General features: G+C 34.1%; 1 protein-coding gene across 1 annotated transcript in view; it reads left to right on the plus strand.

Moving 5' to 3' along the window:
- The window catches only part of SLC13A1 (solute carrier family 13 member 1), an 81,362-nt gene that overhangs the window by 26,310 nt on the left and 34,741 nt on the right, over nt 1-20,311 (plus strand). The window contains exons 2-6 of the mRNA XM_074268114.1: nt 1,265-1,393; nt 9,804-9,940; nt 12,497-12,684; nt 14,183-14,240; nt 14,326-14,374. Coding sequence (XP_074124215.1) covers nt 1,265-1,393; nt 9,804-9,940; nt 12,497-12,684; nt 14,183-14,240; nt 14,326-14,374 — 561 coding nt within the window. The remainder of the gene's footprint in view (nt 1-1,264; nt 1,394-9,803; nt 9,941-12,496; nt 12,685-14,182; nt 14,241-14,325; nt 14,375-20,311) is intronic.

Raw genomic sequence — 20,311 nt, forward strand, 5'->3', positions numbered from 1 at the left:
CTGTAGAGGTTGGGGAAAGAACAAACATTTAGTAAGCACCTACTACGTTCTAGGCACTGTGCTAAGCACTTTACAAATATTATCTCATTTGATCTTCACAACAGGTGGAAACTATTATTGTCATTATTTTTGTAGTTGAGCAAACTATGGCAGATAGCAATTATGTGCTTTGCTCAGGGTCATCTACCTAGTAAGTATCTGAGGGTGAATTTGAGCTCATCTCCCAACTCAACTCAGCATTTTATTCTATGTGCCACCAAGCTACCCTATAAAATTAAGCAGTAAGAAATGAAGAATATGAGGCATTCAGAAAACATGAAAAGATTTATATAAACGAATTCAAGACAAAATAAGCAGAACCAACATAATGATGCATAAAATGATTACAAAAATATAAATGAAAGGATCAGCAAATTATAAACTACTTACATCTTAGACAATAGAAAAGGAAACATAGGTCCCTTCTTCTGGAGAGGAACTACATTATCATTTAACCCTAAGAACTATATTTTATATATTAGATATACCTGCATTGTCCATGTGCTTTATTATTTTGTCATAAAGCAAAATTCATTCTGGGGGAAGAGGAATTCAAATAATTGAGCTGTAATGATAGAAATATAACATTTTAAAAAAGACAAATCCACCTAGATACACTCCAAATGAATAAAGGAACTAAATTAAAGGGTTGAGAGTAAGCTACCACATGTGAAAAGTCTAACTTTAGCATTGACCATAAATTAGAAAACCATGGCTGAATTTTCTAGGCTTCAGTAGCTTACTCTATGCAAGGTCTCCTTACATTTTTTCCACTTACCACCCTTTTTCACTTGAGAAAACTCTGGGTAGAAAGACATAAAAAATAATTAGACAAATCAAACATGTACTGATAAGAAATCATAATTTCCCAACCCCCACTTTCATTATGAGACCCAAAAGGGATCACAAACCACATTTTAAGAAGCTGGAAAGTGTTATATGTTAAAGGAGTATAGACATGCTATAAATATTGATGTCATAGAAAATTAATCATGATTTTTTTCCTTTTATGACAAAGTCATTAGAGATTTTGTCTCCTTTGATTTTTTTTGTTGTTGTTTATTGATGATTTCTGTTTAAACACATTATGAATGATTATTTCTCATGCATCAAATGGACATTAAAGTCTTAGAAACACCCGCCTCTTAACCCAGTAATGTAGTTTGTATGATTTTTTTTTTCCAGTCCCATTCTCATTTTGTGTTTTTACTTTGATTCATTTTAGGAAGCAAAATGTGCATATACCCTCTTTGTTGTGGCCATTTTTTGGATCACGGAAGCTTTACCTCTGTCTATAACAGCTTTGCTGCCTGGCTTAATGTTCCCCTTGTTTGGAATCTTGCCTTCTAAGCAGGTAAGTTGTAATACAAACCCATCCTCCCCACCCTCAATTATGCTGTTCTTCACATGTTCTATATTCAATTCTTATAGAACATCAGCCAGAAGGGACCATAGATTCATTGTCTCTATCCATTATAAAAAATTGGGGTTGCACAGGCTTTTATCACAAGCCTATATTAACTCACGTTTGGTAAATCATAAATTTCCAAAGGAAAATCCTGAGGATGGGTCACAGGACAGGATGCACAACCAGCATCAAGTTCATTCAAGGGTAAATGAGATTGATGAGGGAGGGGGACGAAGGAAGAATTTTGGGATAAAAGCAGGGAAGTTGCCAGAACCTCTGGCTATGGCAGGAGGAAGAGGATCAACAGTGGTCCTGAGAGAGTCTCTCCCCTGGGCTGGGCACAATCAGTTTGTACAAACCTCCTTTAAGTTTGGTAGATGATGTCTGGGTTGTTTCCTTCACACATTTATAGACCCTCAGGCCAACAGAATTAGGTTGTTTTTGTTTTTGTTTTGTTTGTTTTTTAGTGAACCATGGGATCTTATTCAGGTTTGTCATACTGAATTCCCAGCTTTAATGTCATAATAAGTAGAAACCAAAAATTGATTACTAAGTTCCAATCGATTATGGCAATGGACTAGAAATTTCCAGCATGGTATTTTTAGATGTGGAGAATCCTGGAAAGGGAAATGTCATAGTGTTTGTTGGGTACCTTCATCTACCTTGGAAATCTCACAGGAGTGGGTATTGGCATTGGACTACCAATACTCAATGAGTCCAGCCCACTGCTTCTGCAAGAGATTGAGTTCCAGAAAAGTAAAATGACTGCCAGGCAATCCACAGCTAAAAAATGGCAGTGCTGTGGCTGGAACTGACTTTTCCTCCTTTTCTATCCACTGCTCTTTCTATCATCTCCTTCTTCCTCTGCTAGTTGCTAGTATTTGTAAGACAGAATGATGGAGTTAAAAAGAAATTAGAATGCTGAGTGAAACGAGCAGGGGATCATTATACACTACAACCATGATACTGTGTGAGGATGTATTCTGATGGAAGTGGATATCTTCAACATAGAGAAGAGCTAATCCAATTCCAATTGATCAATGATGGACAGAATCAGCTACACCCAGAAAAGGAACACTGGGAAATGAGTGTAAACTGAGAGCATTGTTTTTTTTTTTTGTTTTGTTTTGTTTTATTTTGTTTCTCTTCCCAGATTATTTTTACCTTCCGAATACAATCCTTCCTTTGCAACAACAATAACAACAAAATATGGTTCTGCACATATATATTGTACCTACGATATTTAATAAATTTAATAAATTAAGATATTTAATATGTATGGGAATGCCTGTCATCTAGGGGAGGGGGTGGAGGGAAGGAGGGGAAAAACTCGGAACAGAAGGGAGTACAAGGGATAATGTAAAAAAAAAAAATTACCTATGAACATGTACTGTCAAAGAAAATGTTATAATTATAAAAATTAATTTAAAAAAAGGAAAAAAAAGAAATTAGAATTGAATTAGAAACCAACTCTTGCAAGTCTCAATCTTACACAGTTACTAGCAAATCAAGTCACCTCTGGGAACCACAGTTTCTTCATCCTTGAAATGGGGATAATAGCACATTTGTTCTATTTGTCTTCCAAGATTGCTGTGGAAAAAGCAATTTACAAAATGTAAATCCCTATATAAATGTAAACTATATTATTATAAAATGTAAGTAGCTATATAAATGTAAGGCTATTATGTGGTGTATTAAATAGATAGCTAGTTTTAGAACCAGGAAATCTTAGTTTAAGTTTTGACAATTACTGACTGGATAATTCTGGGCAAGTTATTTAACCTCTGAGGAGTCTAGCCAACTCTCCAAGACTATAATTTGCACATAAGTTTCCAGCTTGCTTTGGTAGGAGGAATTTCCTATAGTAATCAAAAGTCCCATCTATCTACCATTTGTTGTTGTTTTTAGCTATGTATGATTCTTTTGACCTGTTTGGGGATTTTTTTTTAAATTTATTTATTTATTTTTTCAAAAATACTGGAGTAGTTTGCCATTTTTTCTTTAGCTCATTTTACAGATAAGGAAACTAAGACAGAGTTAAGTGACTTGCCCAAGTTCATACAGTTTATGAGGTCAGAACTGAACTCAAGAAGAGTCTTCTAGCTTTCAGCCATGGATCTTTATCCAGCAAGCCACCAAACTCCCCTGTTTTATGATTATGTAATAGCATTGAAAAGTTTCCCTTATGAGTGCTCAAACAGCCCCATCTACTCCCCCCAGAGTCACATGCTGCTATTAGATTCATTCCTTTAAAACAAAAAAAAAAAGGGTACTTATACCTCTATAGCCATCTTAGTCAGCAAGGGGAAATGTGAGTCATACACTTATTTGCTGATTGACATTAGTTACCTGTCACTCCCAACAAAGCTACTAAAAGGTACATCCCCTTTTTGCATTTTGAACAAACTATTTCTATTAAACTTTTTTTGTCTCACATAGTGTTAGAAAGACATTTTTTCCTAAATGAAGAAAAACCTGCCCCGTTTTCTTCCCCAGAAACCTGCTATTTCACAAGATAAAGGCAAATTAAGTTTCACATGTATTTCTATTTTGTTCTTGCTGAGAGGAGTTTATTCATGCTGAGAGATGTACAATTTAAGGTACCCGTCTGAAGAAAATGGATTCAGTCTCCCATTAAAAGCATAAAATTCGTTGGTACCAGTATATATCTGTCTCCTTGCAGTCTCTGAGAGTCAACCAGGCCATGACAGCTGTCTAAACAGTGCAGCTATAGCAGGGAAGGAAGAGAGTGCTCAAAGTTCAAGATGATATTTGCTGAAATTCATTACCTTTGGAGTTCTGTCTGAACTCAGGATTGCAATCTGTAGACTTTCATCTCTTTTCCAGTATATCTGGATTTTTTTTCTTTTGTAACAAACCCTCTCAACATAGGACTGAATGCATGTATCTTGTGGGATGGGTTGGGAAGAGATATTTCTTTTAGTACCTTCAGCTTTATTATATGTGAGTACTTTATCTCCTGTACCTATTCCTTTATCTAATCTATCCTGGAATCCTCCCATTCCCAGGTGGGAGGAAAGGGTAAAGGAGAGTTACAGGAAATAGAGGGGAAGTACCTTGTTAGTTTTGCTTTTTTCCCCTTTTTCTTTAATCCCTACTTCGAAAAGAAACACAGGTTCTATAATTCAATATATCTCTCTAGGATCTCAAATTGATATATAACTACAGATAGAGGGAATTTATGTAGAGCCAAGGGTTATCACGACTGGATTTGAACTCAAGTTCAGACAAGACAATCTACTGCAACACCTAGTTGTAAGATGCTGTGCCATGATTTTTTCCAAACATAATTGTTTGATTTTTATTCCCCCATTTCCTATTTGTCTACTCTATACCCTCAGTCCTAGCTATATATATTGATAAAACCAACTTAAGATTCCTTATATCACTGAACATTATAATCTCTACAATAACTTCTGTCATCCACTTCAGTTGGTTAGTACTGTCTGTGCTCTTAATGAAGTCCTTTAGTATTCTTACATAGGTAGCCTTGGCTGAACAACTGTAGACAGTATTCAGAAGATTTTACAATCTTGCCACACTCATAATAAACAATGCCATCTGCAGATGGATATATCTGTTAAATATTTTCATCTATAAACAATTCCCTCTTCTTTCTGGATATTATGCAGAAATGTAGTAAGCATCTTTAGTAAGCACGTATCTCCCAGTTTTATTCTTTGCTTGATATTAGGATTAATGAGAAAGTTTTAAATATGCCATGAGAAGATAGAGAAGGTATTACTTGATGCCTTTGGACATACAATCTACCTCTTTTACTCCTTTTTCATCTCTTTTTTTGGAGGAAGAACTATGATCCTTCAATTTTATTGTTGTTGTTGAGTTGTTTTGGTTGTATTCAATTCTTATGAACTCATTTGAGATTTTCTGGGCAAAGATACTGAAATGATTTGTCATTTTCTTCCCCAGCCCATTTTTAGATGAGAAACTGAGATAATTGGTGTTAAGTGACTTACCCAGTGTCACACAGCTGGTAAGGTCTCAACCCCAGGGCTAGTACTTTATCCTCTATATCACCTAGCAACCCATCCTTCTATTTATTTGTGTTTTAGGGGGTTTATTTTTATAAAGAGAATATTCATACAGAAGTGATTTAGTTCCTTCAGGTATATATTCAGTTGGTTATTTGGACAAAGACTTCACATTTAGATTACTAATAATTAAACGGTGATTCTTAGTACTTTCAGTTTCCTTTTCTGCCATTGCATAAAGAAGGGGAGCCACTCAGTATTGAGGGAAATTTTGTACTTTTATCCATTTCATGGGTCACTGTGACCAAAGTCCATTTTCTAGTCACCTACCATTCTGGTTCTATCTCTACCCATTTAACTAGGCATATATTCAAATTACTTCTCCTTAGTTCTAGAATCATTAGTTCTAGAATCATAGTGACATCTTGCCAATTTAATTTGAGAGTTTGAAAGTCACAGAGTTTATTTTACTGGCTTAAATTTTAAATGCAGAGTCATTTTTCTTTCATGATATGATTATAATTTGCTTTTATAAGTGATTAGCCTTTTAAAACAGTTTTTTTGGTACATAATATCATATATCTGAATGATTAAAATGAATTGACTTTTGTGGAGGCAGTCTTAAAACAGAGTATTTTGGAATTCATTAGAAATTTTATTTGGCATATTAAATTTTCATTGCTCAATGCAAGTGTTAGTGTTCCTAACCTGGGATTCACAAATTTCAGGGGGTCCCTGAAGTTGGATGAGAAAAAAAAATCTTTATTTTCATCAACTTTTGGTTTTCTCTATAATCTACGTTTTATTTTATTCATTTATACATTATCATGAGGTTAAACAATAAGCTTAATCTATCAAAAAGATTCATGATGCATTAAAAAGGTTAAAAGTTGCAGATTTAAGCAATCATATAAATTTGAAAGAGAACATGAATTTTTTTTTTACTGCTTGTATTTTTCAGAATATTATCTTCTTTTACTTTTACTTTTAAGCTAAGAAAATAAATGAATCTGCCTATGGATAATTTTATTTCATAGACTCAGGATGCAATGAAAACCATATGATAAGAGATGAAATGAAAGGTGGAAGAAATTCAATTTCTCCATTATCACTGGCACCTGATTCTTGTTAAGATCTTGGGCTATAGGCCAAAGCTTATTTGCACGGTTTAATTATCTAAAGAAATTAGTAGCAGGGCTTTTAACAGACCAAATATTTGTTTTCTAGCTATCTATTTTCTCTAGATATAATTATAACTTGCATTTCTATGATGCTTTAGACTTTTCAAAAGTTTTTTTTTTTAAATAATATCAATGTGATCCTGACAGTGGTGAAAGTAATCAGACATTGCCAATTCTTGAAAAAAAAATTGTGAGGTATGCATAATGTTTGATGTCATCCCATTTATCATCTTTTCCCCCCTGAAATTTCACACAAATCTAACCTTTCCCAAAAATATCAGTTCTCCCCTAGCTTTCTATCTGGTGCTCATTTTGTTGAAACTCTTATTCTGAACTGGCTGCTGCCTAATTTCAGATTTACATGGATCACCAGATTTTGAGAGATGAAAGAGATACAACAGATACCAATGTTCTTACATTTATTTTCGTTATGGAACTTTTGAATATATGGAGAAACTTATGGACCCCTTCTCAGAATTATGCTTTTTTAAAAATAAAAAACATTGAATTACATAGGAAACTAATTATACTGAAATATAGTTCTCAAAATATTGGAAAAAAGTTGGAATTTCCAATGTTAAGAAACTGATGCAAACTTCTCTTCCCATTTGCCATCTTTTACTGACAAGTAATCTGATCTTCCTAAGGTGCTGGTTGATAAAAGCTTAAGGTATGATATCTCCAAATGGTATTTATATTTTAATAGAGAATTCTAAAAGAAAAACAGCTTTCAAATGCTCAAAGAATTATCATCCTACTTCTAGTGGTATGATGAGAAGTAAGAAAGAATGTGGGAGAATGGTTATGTTGGGGATACTGTCCCCTGCAAAGCATACTCACAAATCACATCTGTAGGTTCTGCCCCTTTATACCTACTTGTAAGTTTAGCTCTGATAGAAGGTGGTATAATATTATAGTTTAAGAGCTTTAGAGAATCTATTTAGTCCACATCAGTCAGTCAATAAGCATTTATTGAATGCCTTCTTTGTGTTAATTTGGGTGCCCAGAGAAGTTCATCAGTATAGTACATCAATTTCATGAAGGCTTGCTTGCCTGGATTCTGAATAATGGACCATGCTCTTTAGCTTTCCCAGTCACCAATGGAGTTGGAACGGGCTGTGTGCTTACTCCCATGTTTCTTAGCATGATGTTTTTAGCCATATTGTAAAAAGCTTTCAATGAGAACAAATATGGCATAAAAGTCAGCTACCATACTGATGGTAAATTCTTCAAATTGAAAAGGCTACAAGCCAAAACTAAAGTGGAGGGAGCATTGGTACATGATTTTTTGTTTGCAGATGATTGTGCACTCAATGCAGCCTCCAAAGCTGAAATGCAACCAAGTGTGGATCAATTCTCTGTGGCTTGTGCTAATTTTGACCTAACAATTATTAACACCAAGAAAACACAGTTACTCCATCAGCCAGCACCACACCATCCATATATGGAATCATCACAGCGAATGGTGACGCTGTGGGTAAGTTCATTTACCTTGGCAGTACACTTTCCAGGGATAATGCGATTGATCCACAAATTGCCAGAGCCAGCTCAGTGTTTGGGAGGCTCTGAAGGAAAGTGTGGGAAGGAGAGGTATTAGATTGATTGCCAAACTGAAGGACTACAGAGCCATTGTGCAGACTTTATTGTTGTATGGCTATGAAATCAGGACAGCATACCAGCGCCAAGCAAGGAAACTGAATCACTTCCACTTAAATTGTCTCAGGAAGATTCTGAAGATCACCAGGCAGGAGAAGACACCAGACCCCGAAGTCTTCTTTTGAATTCAACTGCCAAGCACTCAGACTCTGCTGCAGAGAGTACATCTCTGTTAGGATGGCCACATTGTTCAAATGCAAACTTTACACTTGGCAAAAAGATTATTTTATGGAGAACTTACATAGGGCAAGCTCTTACATAATGGTCAGGAAAAGCAATACAAGGATACTCTCACGGTCTTAAGAACTTTAGAACTGATTATATGACATGAGAGAGACTAGCCCACATGCTGTCCTCCTCAGAGAAAGTGATGGGCTCTGGGAGCAAAGCCAAATTAAATTAGCTCAGGAGAAATGGGACATATGCAAAGTTAGAGTTCACCCAAATGTTCATAGGGACTATTTGTGTCTAGTCTGGGGCAGAGGACCCCAAGCTCATATAGGTCTGGTCAGCCATAGTCAGACACACTAACTTAACTTTAACATAATGGTGTGATTTTGGTCCCTTTGAGAATGAAGGACAACAACCAACCAGCTTTGTATTAGATGCTAAGGGCTGGGGATACAAATACTGTCCCTGCTCTCAAGGGATTCACAATATAATAGGAAAGACAATATGCAAATGTACTATATGTGCCTACAAAAAGGTAATTGAAATAGGAAAGGGAATACATTAAGGTTGATTGATAAAAGCCTCTTGTAGAAGGTTGGATTTGAGATGTGACTTGTAGGAAGGCAGGAGGCAGAACTAAGTAAGAAGAGCATTCCAGGCACGGGGAGAACTAGTGAAAATTCCAGAATTTAGAGATGGAATACCTCGTTCAAAAAAACAGCTGTACTATCCCTGTGTCACAGATTATAGAGGAAGTAGACATAAGTATAAAAAGAATGAAATGGTTGATGGAGGGAGATATGGGAAAGATAAGAAAACTGAAGTTAAGTCACTTAACCAAAGTTACACAGATAGTAGTAGAATTTGAACCCATAGTACTGTCTTCCAGTCAAACACTCTAGCTGTTTTACGGATTAGGAAACAAATGTGACTTTTATACTAGTTGATGACAGAGGTAAGAGACACGTTTCTTAATTCCTGGTTTAGGAATTTCCTTTATAGCATATTGTCTCTTTGAACAAACTCAATATTTAAAAAAAATGAAAACGTATATCCATTCTATCTCAATCCAATCAAGAGATTGTAATTGAAGGTCAAGGTGAAGAGCTGAGTGAAAGCTTTTTCTTATTGTACAATGTTAAGACATTGGATCCTCATGAGCATGTCAGTTTATCTCATTAAACAAAATTACTACAAAAAAGCCAAAAGAGAAAAACAAAGCTCTCCAACAATATACAAAACAGGATGCAAAACTGATTCTTGAACTAAGTTTTTCAATACAGTTATTGTCAAAGAAAATGATAACACTAACAATAGACTTAATTGTAATTTCAGCTGGCATCTGCTTATTTCAATGATTTTCACTTACTGCTAATTGGAGTCATCTGTTTGGCAACATCAATAGAAAAATGGAATTTACATAAGAGAATAGCTTTAAGAATGGTGATGATGGTGGGTGTGAACCCTGCATGGTAAGTCCTTCATTTGTTATTCTCAGGTCTATATTTTGAACAGAACATTTTGTACAAAACAAACAAGCCCATAACTAATGTACAGCCAGAGAATTATTTGTTTCACAGTATTATTCCCAATCCTTTTTCTTTACCTCTGTTGAAATGAAACTGATATGTATGCATTTGAGCTAGAAGAGGGAGAACTTTTCCCTTTTCATTGCAGTTCTAATTATAGGGGAGTTAGAATAAATGCCCACCTTTGTCTCACCTTTTCTCTCTCATTGAAAGCCAAAGCTGAGAAAGCAATGAACCACAGCGGATAAGACTGATAGCCTTCAAATTTGTTCCCAAATAGAACTTGTTTATGGACTGGTTATACTGTCCTCATGGAAAGTATAATGCTATCCTTGATCATCCTAAGTTAGGCTGTCATGACCTAAAGAAATAGAAAAGGTCAGTTGTGATTGAGTAAGTCTTAGATCAAAATATCACTTTTTAAAGTCAGTAGATGGAAAGTTAAACACTTGATCAACCAGTTTCATCTGAAGAATGTGAATTAATACATTTTTTTTCTTTACTGAGTGACCTAATTTTTTCCCCTTTTGTTGAATTAGCAAGTTATAGACTAGCAGTCCCCAGCCCTTAGTAAAGTCATGGTTACAAAGGAAACAGAGCTTCTAATCTCAAAGACTTAGGAAGAATAGCTTTATGCTCCAAGACCTTCTTTAGCAGTCATATTCTTTATTTGATTGCCATAAATTTAATGCAAAAATCCATTTCAACTTAGGTGTGCTATCAATTATAAAGCTAAGTAACTTCTCTAAAAAAACTCTCAATTTGTGGTAACTATTCAAAGTGTGTATATATATATATGTGTATATATATATATATATATTGTTGTTCAACTTTGTTCTCCAAAATGTTTTATTGTTTTTTATTTTCAAATGGAAATTTTCTCCATCAAAAGGAAATATTCTTGAGGATTTTTTATGTTCCTATGAAAAAATGGCACTGACTCAAAGAACAGGTGAAATACCACTGAGAAAAAAAAGGAGTCATATCATCAATATCTTTTCTTCTTGTTCCACCATAATCTAGAGATATTTTAATTGATTGCCAGGGGGAGCCCCATTAGCTATGTTATTTGAGAAGCACTTAATTGGACGTGTTTGTTTGTTTTCCTATCACCAACAAGAATTTTAACTAGAGTTATTGTTCCTCTTCAATGCCATTTTCTGAAGGGTCCATTAATAGCTTGCCAGCACCATGAGCAAAATGCACTAACATCTTTTGGCTTATACTTTTATTGTATTATTTTGTATTAATTTTTTTAAATTGTGCTAGACTGTTGTGCAGTCAGCATGGTGATCACTCCATCCAAGAGAATATGGGCTACTTGATGTATATGTATTTGTAAGTCACTAAAACAAATTTGCTAAGATTATGTGAGGTAATAGTTTCAAGTGATTTTTGATAGTGACAGTCTACTTAGGAAAGGTTAGATCTTGACTACTAACAGTGTTTTAAAGGTAGGAGAGGAACTATTAAGGGAGTAGAAATAGGACATTCTTTCCTATCCTCCCGAAGGGAAAATTGGGAAAACAAGAATAACTGGAATCCACAGACAATTCCAAAATTTCATTTTGATCATAAATCTTTTCCACTACCAAACTCTGTGCCAGAATGATTAGCAAACAATTGACTTGTTTTCACTGATCCTCTCTTTCCATGTCCATTTTTTTAGTGATTTTAACATGAGGAATCTCCAAGAAGTAAAGAGAAAGAATGAGAAGCAATATGGCATGGTAATAGAGCAGTAGATTGGGAGGCAGATAATCCAAGTTAAGATCCCCACTCTACTACCTTCTCCTGTGTGACATGGGCAAATATTTTCATCTCTCTGGCACTCTATTCTTTTACCTACAAAATGAAGGATCTTAGCTAGGCGGTCTTTTAGTTCTTTCAGATTACTCTAAGTAGGGAGCATTGAAGACCCCCAAGGTCATCCAGTACATCTTGGACCAGAGACAGTCCTCCTGATTTTTGTTTTACCACTGGACGTCATTGATTAAAACATAAAATAAGGCTGACAAGCTTGTATAACTCCGCCTCACTTAAATACAATTCATGAATGAATCAACACTTCACTCCAGGGAGTTATTGGTCCTCTTTCAAAAGAAAGAATGAACAACAACAAACAATGAACCAATATGATCAACTTCCCCAATTCAAGAACTGACTTCTCTGTTGTCATGGTCAGCTGTATATAGAGGAAGAGATGGTCTGTGGTTCAGAGATATTCAGATAAATATGCCATTTGCTGAAACATGCTTCTCTGCAGCTGACTCATAGGTCACTGAAGAGAAATGACCATTTTGAGCTGCACTAGGACAGGTGTCCCTGGGACATGATGCTTTGATTGTATTCTTGGTTGCCCATCTTGGTAGAATGCTAATGCTGTGTGATTTTAAAAGGCTACTTTTCAATGCACACCCAGCATTCCTAATAATGAAATAACATCTGGCTAATCAATCCTGATGGAGTAATAATGGACTAGAGGTCCTCCCGTTGCAGGCTTACGCTGGGCTTCATGATCAGCACTGCCTTCTTGTCTATGTGGCTTAGCAACACCTCTACTGCTGCCATGGTGATGCCCATCGTCGAGGCTGTCGCTCAGCAGATCATCAGTGCTGAAGCAGAGATCGAAGCCACCCAGATGACTTACTTCAGTGGATCTACCAACCATGGACTGGAAATTAATGGTATCAAGCTTCAATATGGCCAGGTCTAGTAGGGCAAGGAATTCTAAACTCAGAAATTCTGGGGTGCATTCCCAGCTGAGCTTTCTCTGGACTTTGTGACTAAACTTTCTCCTTTTCTATACAAAAGGAATAACTGTATTCATGCACAGCAGATTCTATTGACAATCAGTGCTTTTATTTATTCCTTAGAAATTATTACAATACATGTAGTTGATATTTATTCCATAATATAACATATTATCATACTATATGCAATTGTAGTTGAAGAATCAGGAACCAGATTTAAATCCTGACAAGCATTTACTATTAGTGGGACTTAATCATTTAATGGCTCAGCTTTTGTTTCTTATTCTCTTAAGTAGGATTGTTGTGTGTTGCAATACTTTAAAAAGTTGCGAAGAAAGCATGTTTGTACATTGTTATAAGGAAGTCAACTCATTCATTCATGAGAAGGATTCTGAATGCATCTCATGCTCAAGGATGAGAATCATGAGAATAGAGCTCATCTATTTCATCTCTCATCATTTTACAAATGAAGAAACTGAATTTTAGAGAAATTAAACAGTTTTCCAAGGTTACACAGATAGCAAATAGCAGAACTGGGATGAAACTTGGGGTTTTGTGACTCCAAATCTAAAATTATTTCCATTGTCTCCTATTGTTTCATACAGTATGCATTTGTCAATAATTATTAAATGCCTGCCTTATGAAAAGCACCATGATAAAATATAGATATATATAGATAAAACATATATATAGATAAAACATTTATAGATAAAACATTTTCCCTATTTTCATGGAATTTATGGTCTAGTGGAGGTAGTGTATATAACAAGAAAGTAAGGACTACAATAGGTATTATATGGTAAGTGCATTAAAGAAAAGAAAAATAAAATGCTCGATGGAGAGGGAAGAGTAAGGTTATTACCAACATGAGAGATTAGGAAAGGCAACATAAAAGAAGTGGTATTAGAATTGGGTTTTAAAGGAACAGTAGAATTCAACAAGCTAAAGAATAGAGTGGAGGCATTCCAGGTATAGGGAAGGACAATTATTAGCAAAAATTGCCATGATAGGAGCAAAACAGCTGGACTTTTATAATTACTTCTTATTCTCATAGAATGCCCATTATCCTTCCCTCACACCTTTTCCCTTGCTCTAAGTTAAACTTTCCAGTATGCTATCTGGGGGTTATAACCTTTGCATTCTGTACCTGTCCTTAATATGGCTGCTTGTTAATATGGCTTGCCTGTTAGGATGTCCTTACAAAAATATTGCTGCCATTTATATATGTCTCCTTCCAAAACCAAGGAAAATATGGAGGGGGTCGGGTTGAGAGAAGTTAATTTCTTTATTAAATTTCTGGCTAAATAATATTTTGTTGGTAGAATTTATTTGCATTTTCCTATCAATCTCCCTTTCTCAAGCCTCTTTACAACCCCTTCTTCCTTCCCAGATGACTTTTATTTAATGTTTTTTTTCATTTAATGTCTTGCAGAAAGTGATAATTGCTTTGAAAAAAATGAACTGAAAGAAAAAAATACTTCCCTTTCACGGTAAATAAGATACATTTTTGATTCATATTTTTCAAATTATACTTTAATAAATTATGACCTGAGCCAATTTATTTTTTTTTTCCAGTTATAGTAACGATGCAAGGAAAAGCTCAGGCAAGATAGATTTGGAAAAGGTATGTTAAATGTGATTCTTTCTAAACAAGTTTGTGTGAATTCAATATGCTTGGTAGGCAGATAGTTGGATATATATATATATATATATATATATGTATGTATATATATATATACACATATATACATATATATTTGTTATATGAGTTTAGAAATATACACGCAACTTATATAAGTTGGGTATATATTTCTAAACTCATATAACAAATTAAGAGTTGTTTTGCTTCCTTACTTCAAGCTGGTGTCCTAAGGTTCCATACAGTCCAAAGGTAGATTTTTAAAAAATTTCCCAGCTAGCAACTTTTTTTCCACTCAAAAAAAAGTTGTCATTACTCTTTTACACACCCACCAGCATCATAATAGCAGCAGTGTGAATCTAAAAAAGAAGTATAGTATTAAGTCCATGACTGGCATTTTCTTTTTCTTTTTCTTAAAATGAGATTTTGCTTATTAAGCAGTTGGATTTTAATTAAGCTTTTATTCACTTCTTAGTGTGTGGGATGCGGTTAATTTTCATTGCAGGTTATAACGCCTAATTATGAGTCTAATGATGGAAAATGTTTCTATAGTTACTAGAGAGTTGTATTTATGATGTAATAGAGCATATCTAGGTTTAAAGAAGTAGCTACTGTCAAATATAAGATGGAAGAATTGCTAAAAATAACTTTAGATATTGAAGAAAGAAAGAAAAGCTAGGAATTTATCCCAGCAAATTCAATTCTCAAAATAAATCAATATGCTACATCTAATATAAAAAAGACTCCACTAGGTTTCTTAGGGAAAAAAAAATATATATATTCTAAGAACAGTGAAAAAATAATATTGCATAGAAATAGACCTATGGTAACCATGGTATTGGAAGTAGAAGTAGGGAAACATTAGTTTCTTTTAGACTATAATACCTTACTATATAAATCAATGTGCTGAGGGGGAAAATTGTTGCATAATAGAAATCTTAGAGAATAATGTTTTTTTCCTTCTGCTATAAAGAAAAAATAATTGAAAATGCTTATACCAAGTTGTATAAGTTGAACTTTTTTTCTGATCTAAAAGATATCTAAATATTATGAAAAATTAACAACTACATAAAGATTTAATATTGAAGGGCTATACTACTTTTTTAAAAATGAACCTGAGATTTTATCTGTGTAGGGAACTCCATGTGAAACATATTCTCTTTTTTTCCCTTTGTAATCTGATGTGTTTTATTTTTAAAATTTATTTATTGAACTAAATATAAAATTAAAAAAAATTTAAAAGGAAAACAAAAAACAAAACAAAATATTGTCATATGCAGCAGAACATCAGGGAGGATTCAAAATATATAATAAAATTTTTCATTTCAATATATAATAACAGAAGAAATTGTATTCATGAATGTCCAACTTTGCTTCCTCATAGGTTATTCTTTTGTTCTCTGCTGTGTACTTTTTACTTTATTTTTTTTTCCCTTTTTTCCTTCTCCCCAATCTCTTAAGCAGGTCACAGTTAATATCTATCTATCTATCTATCTATCTATCTATCTATCTGTCTATCTATCTATCTATCTATCTCTGTGTGTGTATGTTTATGTATATATTCACACCTACTCACATAGACTTACATGCGTACATACCTACATATACTCAGACACACACATATATACTCATGCATTTATTCAAATATACACATGCATCTAAAACTATTAATATAGCTGACATATAACGTAGATTTCTCTCTTGATTGAATCTTTAAGTTTGACTTTTTCTAAGATCAATGATTATTAGCCCTACTTTTTTCCCCCCAATAAATTCTATTCTTGATCCTTGTAATGTTTCTGTGAATCTCTTATTTCCTATCCCTGCTAACTCTTCTACTTTAATTGGGTTCCTTATCTTGCCTGAACATTATGTAACCTCCTCCCACACATTGATTTCTCCCTTACTTTCTCATTACCCCCTTACTCCCGTTTTATCTATTGCCATTTTATCCTATTCCCTTCTCTTTCACTTCCTCATAGATTTTGGAAGGTGCTATAACCTTCATGGATATAGTGTATAGGTTTTCAGAACTACTCCTGTTCTGTCCCAAATCTTCTTGTTTTTCCACTAATCTGTGTTCACTCTGAGGCACAGATTTGTTCTGTTTGTAAGGGAAATCCGAAGAACCTGAAATTTTCTGACTTAGTCAATTATCTTCCCAGATCTGACACATTCTCTATCAATACAAATTGATATTTTTTCTGCTAGTTAAAAGTTTTAAAGAAATGTTTTAGGCACTGAGATCCTACTTATCCAATGCCAATAATTTTTATAAACTTTTTTGGACATTTAGATGTTCTATAAAAGGATGAATTAGAAATTCTTTTCATGTGGCTTAAATTTGGTAAATAAACAAGGATTTATATTTTTTGAAAAGAAGACAGTAGAAAGGGAAGATGAGTTCAAAGCTATTGTAATGGGACAGGTATAAATTGATAAAATTCTGAACAAATCTTGAGGATGTGAGAGGGGAAATGGTAGAAGGATGTAAGGAAACATTACAAAGGAAGAAGTAACAGAACTTAATCACCATGTAAAGGAAGAGAGGGCAAAGATATCTTCAAGATTTTGAACTAAGGGTGATTCAAGACAAATACAATAGACTTGGGATGGAAAGTAATATTGTTCTCCAGAGAGAAAATTATGGAGATTGAATGTAGATCAAAGCATAGTATTTTCACCCTTGTTTCTTTGCTTTTTCTTTCTCATGTTTTTTTTCCCCCCGTTTGGTCCCATTTTTCTTGTACACTATGACAAATATGGAAATACATTTAAAGGTATTATACGTGTTTAACCTGTATCATATTGCTTGCTGAATTGGGGAGAGGGAAGGTAAGGGAGGGAGAGAGAAAAAATTAACACATAAAATCTTATAGAAATGAACATTGAAGACTATCTTTGTGTGTATTTGAAAAAATAAAATATTATTGAGGGAAAAGATTTTTATATAAGAAACTTTAAATATTTTAATAATTTGTATAATTAATCAGGGCTTATAAGATAAATGAAGTATCCTTCATTTTGTACATATATGTGTATATGTGATTGTGTATGTATATAATCTATGTATCTATGTATATCTATGTATGTATATACATAGATATACATAGATACATAAACATACACATTTGGTCATCACTGTAATTTCTTCAATCTTTTTGGAACTCCTGGTATAGAAAATCCCTCCATCAATGTACATTGGTAAGTCATCTAAAATTTAGTCTTTACAATTTTCTTAGTAGAACTGAGAAGTTAACTAATCCTCTTATTGATACACAATTTGTATGAATCAGAAAATATACAAGTCTTCTTGACCTTAGGTTAAAATCAGTCTCTATACTAGTGTGAAATTTCAAATTTAATACTTTGATAAATCACTACTGTTTCTCTGTATGGGTAGTTTCTCTAAAGTTTAAAGTTATAAGCCATTTGCTCATCCCATACATACAATTTTTGTTCCTAGCTTTCAGTAAATCCTTTCCAAGTAATTCAGTCCTTGGGTGGGGAAGGGATATCTTCTGCATGTCTTAAAGGTTCGTAGTCCTACTTGGGATGTGCAGGCTGTATTTCTTTCCTTGTTTTTACTCTACACTTAATATGTTATCTCTTCCCCTCTCCCCAGATATACATCTTCCTTCCTGATATCATTTATGTTCTTTTTCCTATATAAATTTTTTGTCTGCCCATATCCATGTCCTTCTATCATGCCTTTTGAGCAATCTAAAATGTTAATTCCTTAGCTACTTTCACAACTCACAGTCATAAAACATCAATACGAGTCTTTTTTTTAAAAAAAACCTAGATCTGTGATTTCAATAGTTTGATAAAATTCCCAGTTAAGAAACTCATTATCCTAGTGTTCTACTAGTGCCACATTGTGATGTTAAGGTTACCCTGGTTTCTTGAAGGCTCTAGTAAGAAAACATCCTACCATACAAAAGAGTCTTCAAGTACATTCCAGGTAAATGATCATATATGCTTTTTTGAGGACTAACCTAGGTGGGTGTGGAAAGACTTTACCAATAGAGCTGGACACTTGATTCTTCGGCCCACAAAACACATGAAAAATCACAAAACATACCTCTACCTTACCTCATACATTTACTCCTATAGTGACAGTGTCAGAATGGTGAAGAAAGGATTAGAGAATGCTAAGAATCACATATTTTTATATAATCTATGAAAAAATTAATCATTGATGGTTACTTTAAATATGTAGTTTTGTCTAGCATTCTGTAGAAATTCTTATTAAAGCAGAATACAAAAAACAAAAGGAAGATAGAACTAAAGGGAAGGAGTCTCCCTGAAGAAGAAAATAAGAGAAAGCTAATGTGATATTAGACTATATCAAGAAATGAATAAGGCAATAAATGAAAGAATAAATACAAAAGTATCAAGTAGACATCTACTATGTGATGAAGGGGCAGTTAAAAAGCATACTAGAGAGAGTGCTAGGCCTGGAGTCAGGAAGATTCATCTTCCTGAGTACAAATTTGGCATCAGACACCAGCTGTTTATCCCTTGGCAAATCACTTAACTTTGCCTCTGGGTTGGGTTTTTTTTTCCCCCATTTTAAATGAGCTGGAGAAGGAAATGGCAAACCATCCAATATCGTTGCCAAGAAAACCCAAAATAGAGTCATGAAGAAACCAAGTGAAGAACAGCAACATTATGTGATAAATATTGTAATAGACATTAATGATAATGATTAATTAATAGGAAACAGTTTTTTTTTTTCCCTTAAGGAGCTTGTATTCCAGTACAATGAACAGGGAAGGAAGGTTTGGTCTGAGGAATCACAGGAATTAGTGAAGAGAGCTTTGGGGAATTTAGTTGTCATACTTTTTCCAGAAGCAATATTAGTATTGATTGGATTATTGTTCTCAGAGTGAGAGATTGAAAACGGTTATGGAAGAAGAGGGGAAAGGTGGAGTGGATATGGATTATGTACCTAGTGGCAGGGCAGATGACAAGATGTCCAGAGTGGGTAGTTGGATGATTACAAACTATGCTAAATATATAGATTAGGTGAATTTACATTTGATCACTTACTAGTTAGAGTTGATCAGCTCTAAGGTATTGTTCCAAAGTTTATTGGATTAATACTAGGTTATAGATAGGAGAAAAAAAAGGATTTTTGGAGATATAATAAAAAAGGATTCTCATATAGATGGAGAACAGAGACAAAGAACACGGCAGATTTGTCCTCAGTGGGTCTGCATTTAGATAATTCTCATGAAGATTTTGTAGATATAGCAAACTGGACATATGGGTTATTGATGCCTTCTTGGGGCACAACAACAGCAAAGAACATAAACTTTCTCTAAGACACTACAAATGTAATAATATATATGTATATTTAGGTATGTTGTATATATATATGTATATACACACACATATATATGTATAAATGTATACACACATATATACATGTATGTCCAGTGGATAGAATGTTGAGCCTGGAGTCAGCAAGGCTTATCTTCCTGATTTCAAATCTGGCCTTAGATACTTAACTACTATGTGACCCTAGTTTGCAAATCGGGTCCCAAGAAAACCTCAAAATGGAGTCACAAAAAATCAAACATGATTGAAAAATGGCTGGACAACATTAACAAAGGACATTATATTCCTTTCTCATAGCAGAGTGTATTTCCCCAATGAAGCAATGTTGAAGTGAGATGGTAGGTTCTTAGACTGTTCCATGAAAATTTAGTCAGTACAAAATGTAGTGGAGCCATCATGGAAAAAAGACATAGAAAAAGGAACAAAAAGGAGTGAATAGAGCAAAAAAGATTATATCAAAGTTTATTTTTGGAGGTTATAATATGGGTCCAAATAACCTCAGTAAAACAAGTGAAAATATAATTCCAAGTGACAAGACTGTTTCTACTAGAAAATGATTTCCTAACTCCAAATATT

The sequence above is a fragment of the Sminthopsis crassicaudata genome, chromosome 5, assembly GCF_048593235.1.
Source record: "Sminthopsis crassicaudata isolate SCR6 chromosome 5, ASM4859323v1, whole genome shotgun sequence".
Classification (NCBI taxonomy): domain Eukaryota; kingdom Metazoa; phylum Chordata; class Mammalia; order Dasyuromorphia; family Dasyuridae; genus Sminthopsis; species Sminthopsis crassicaudata.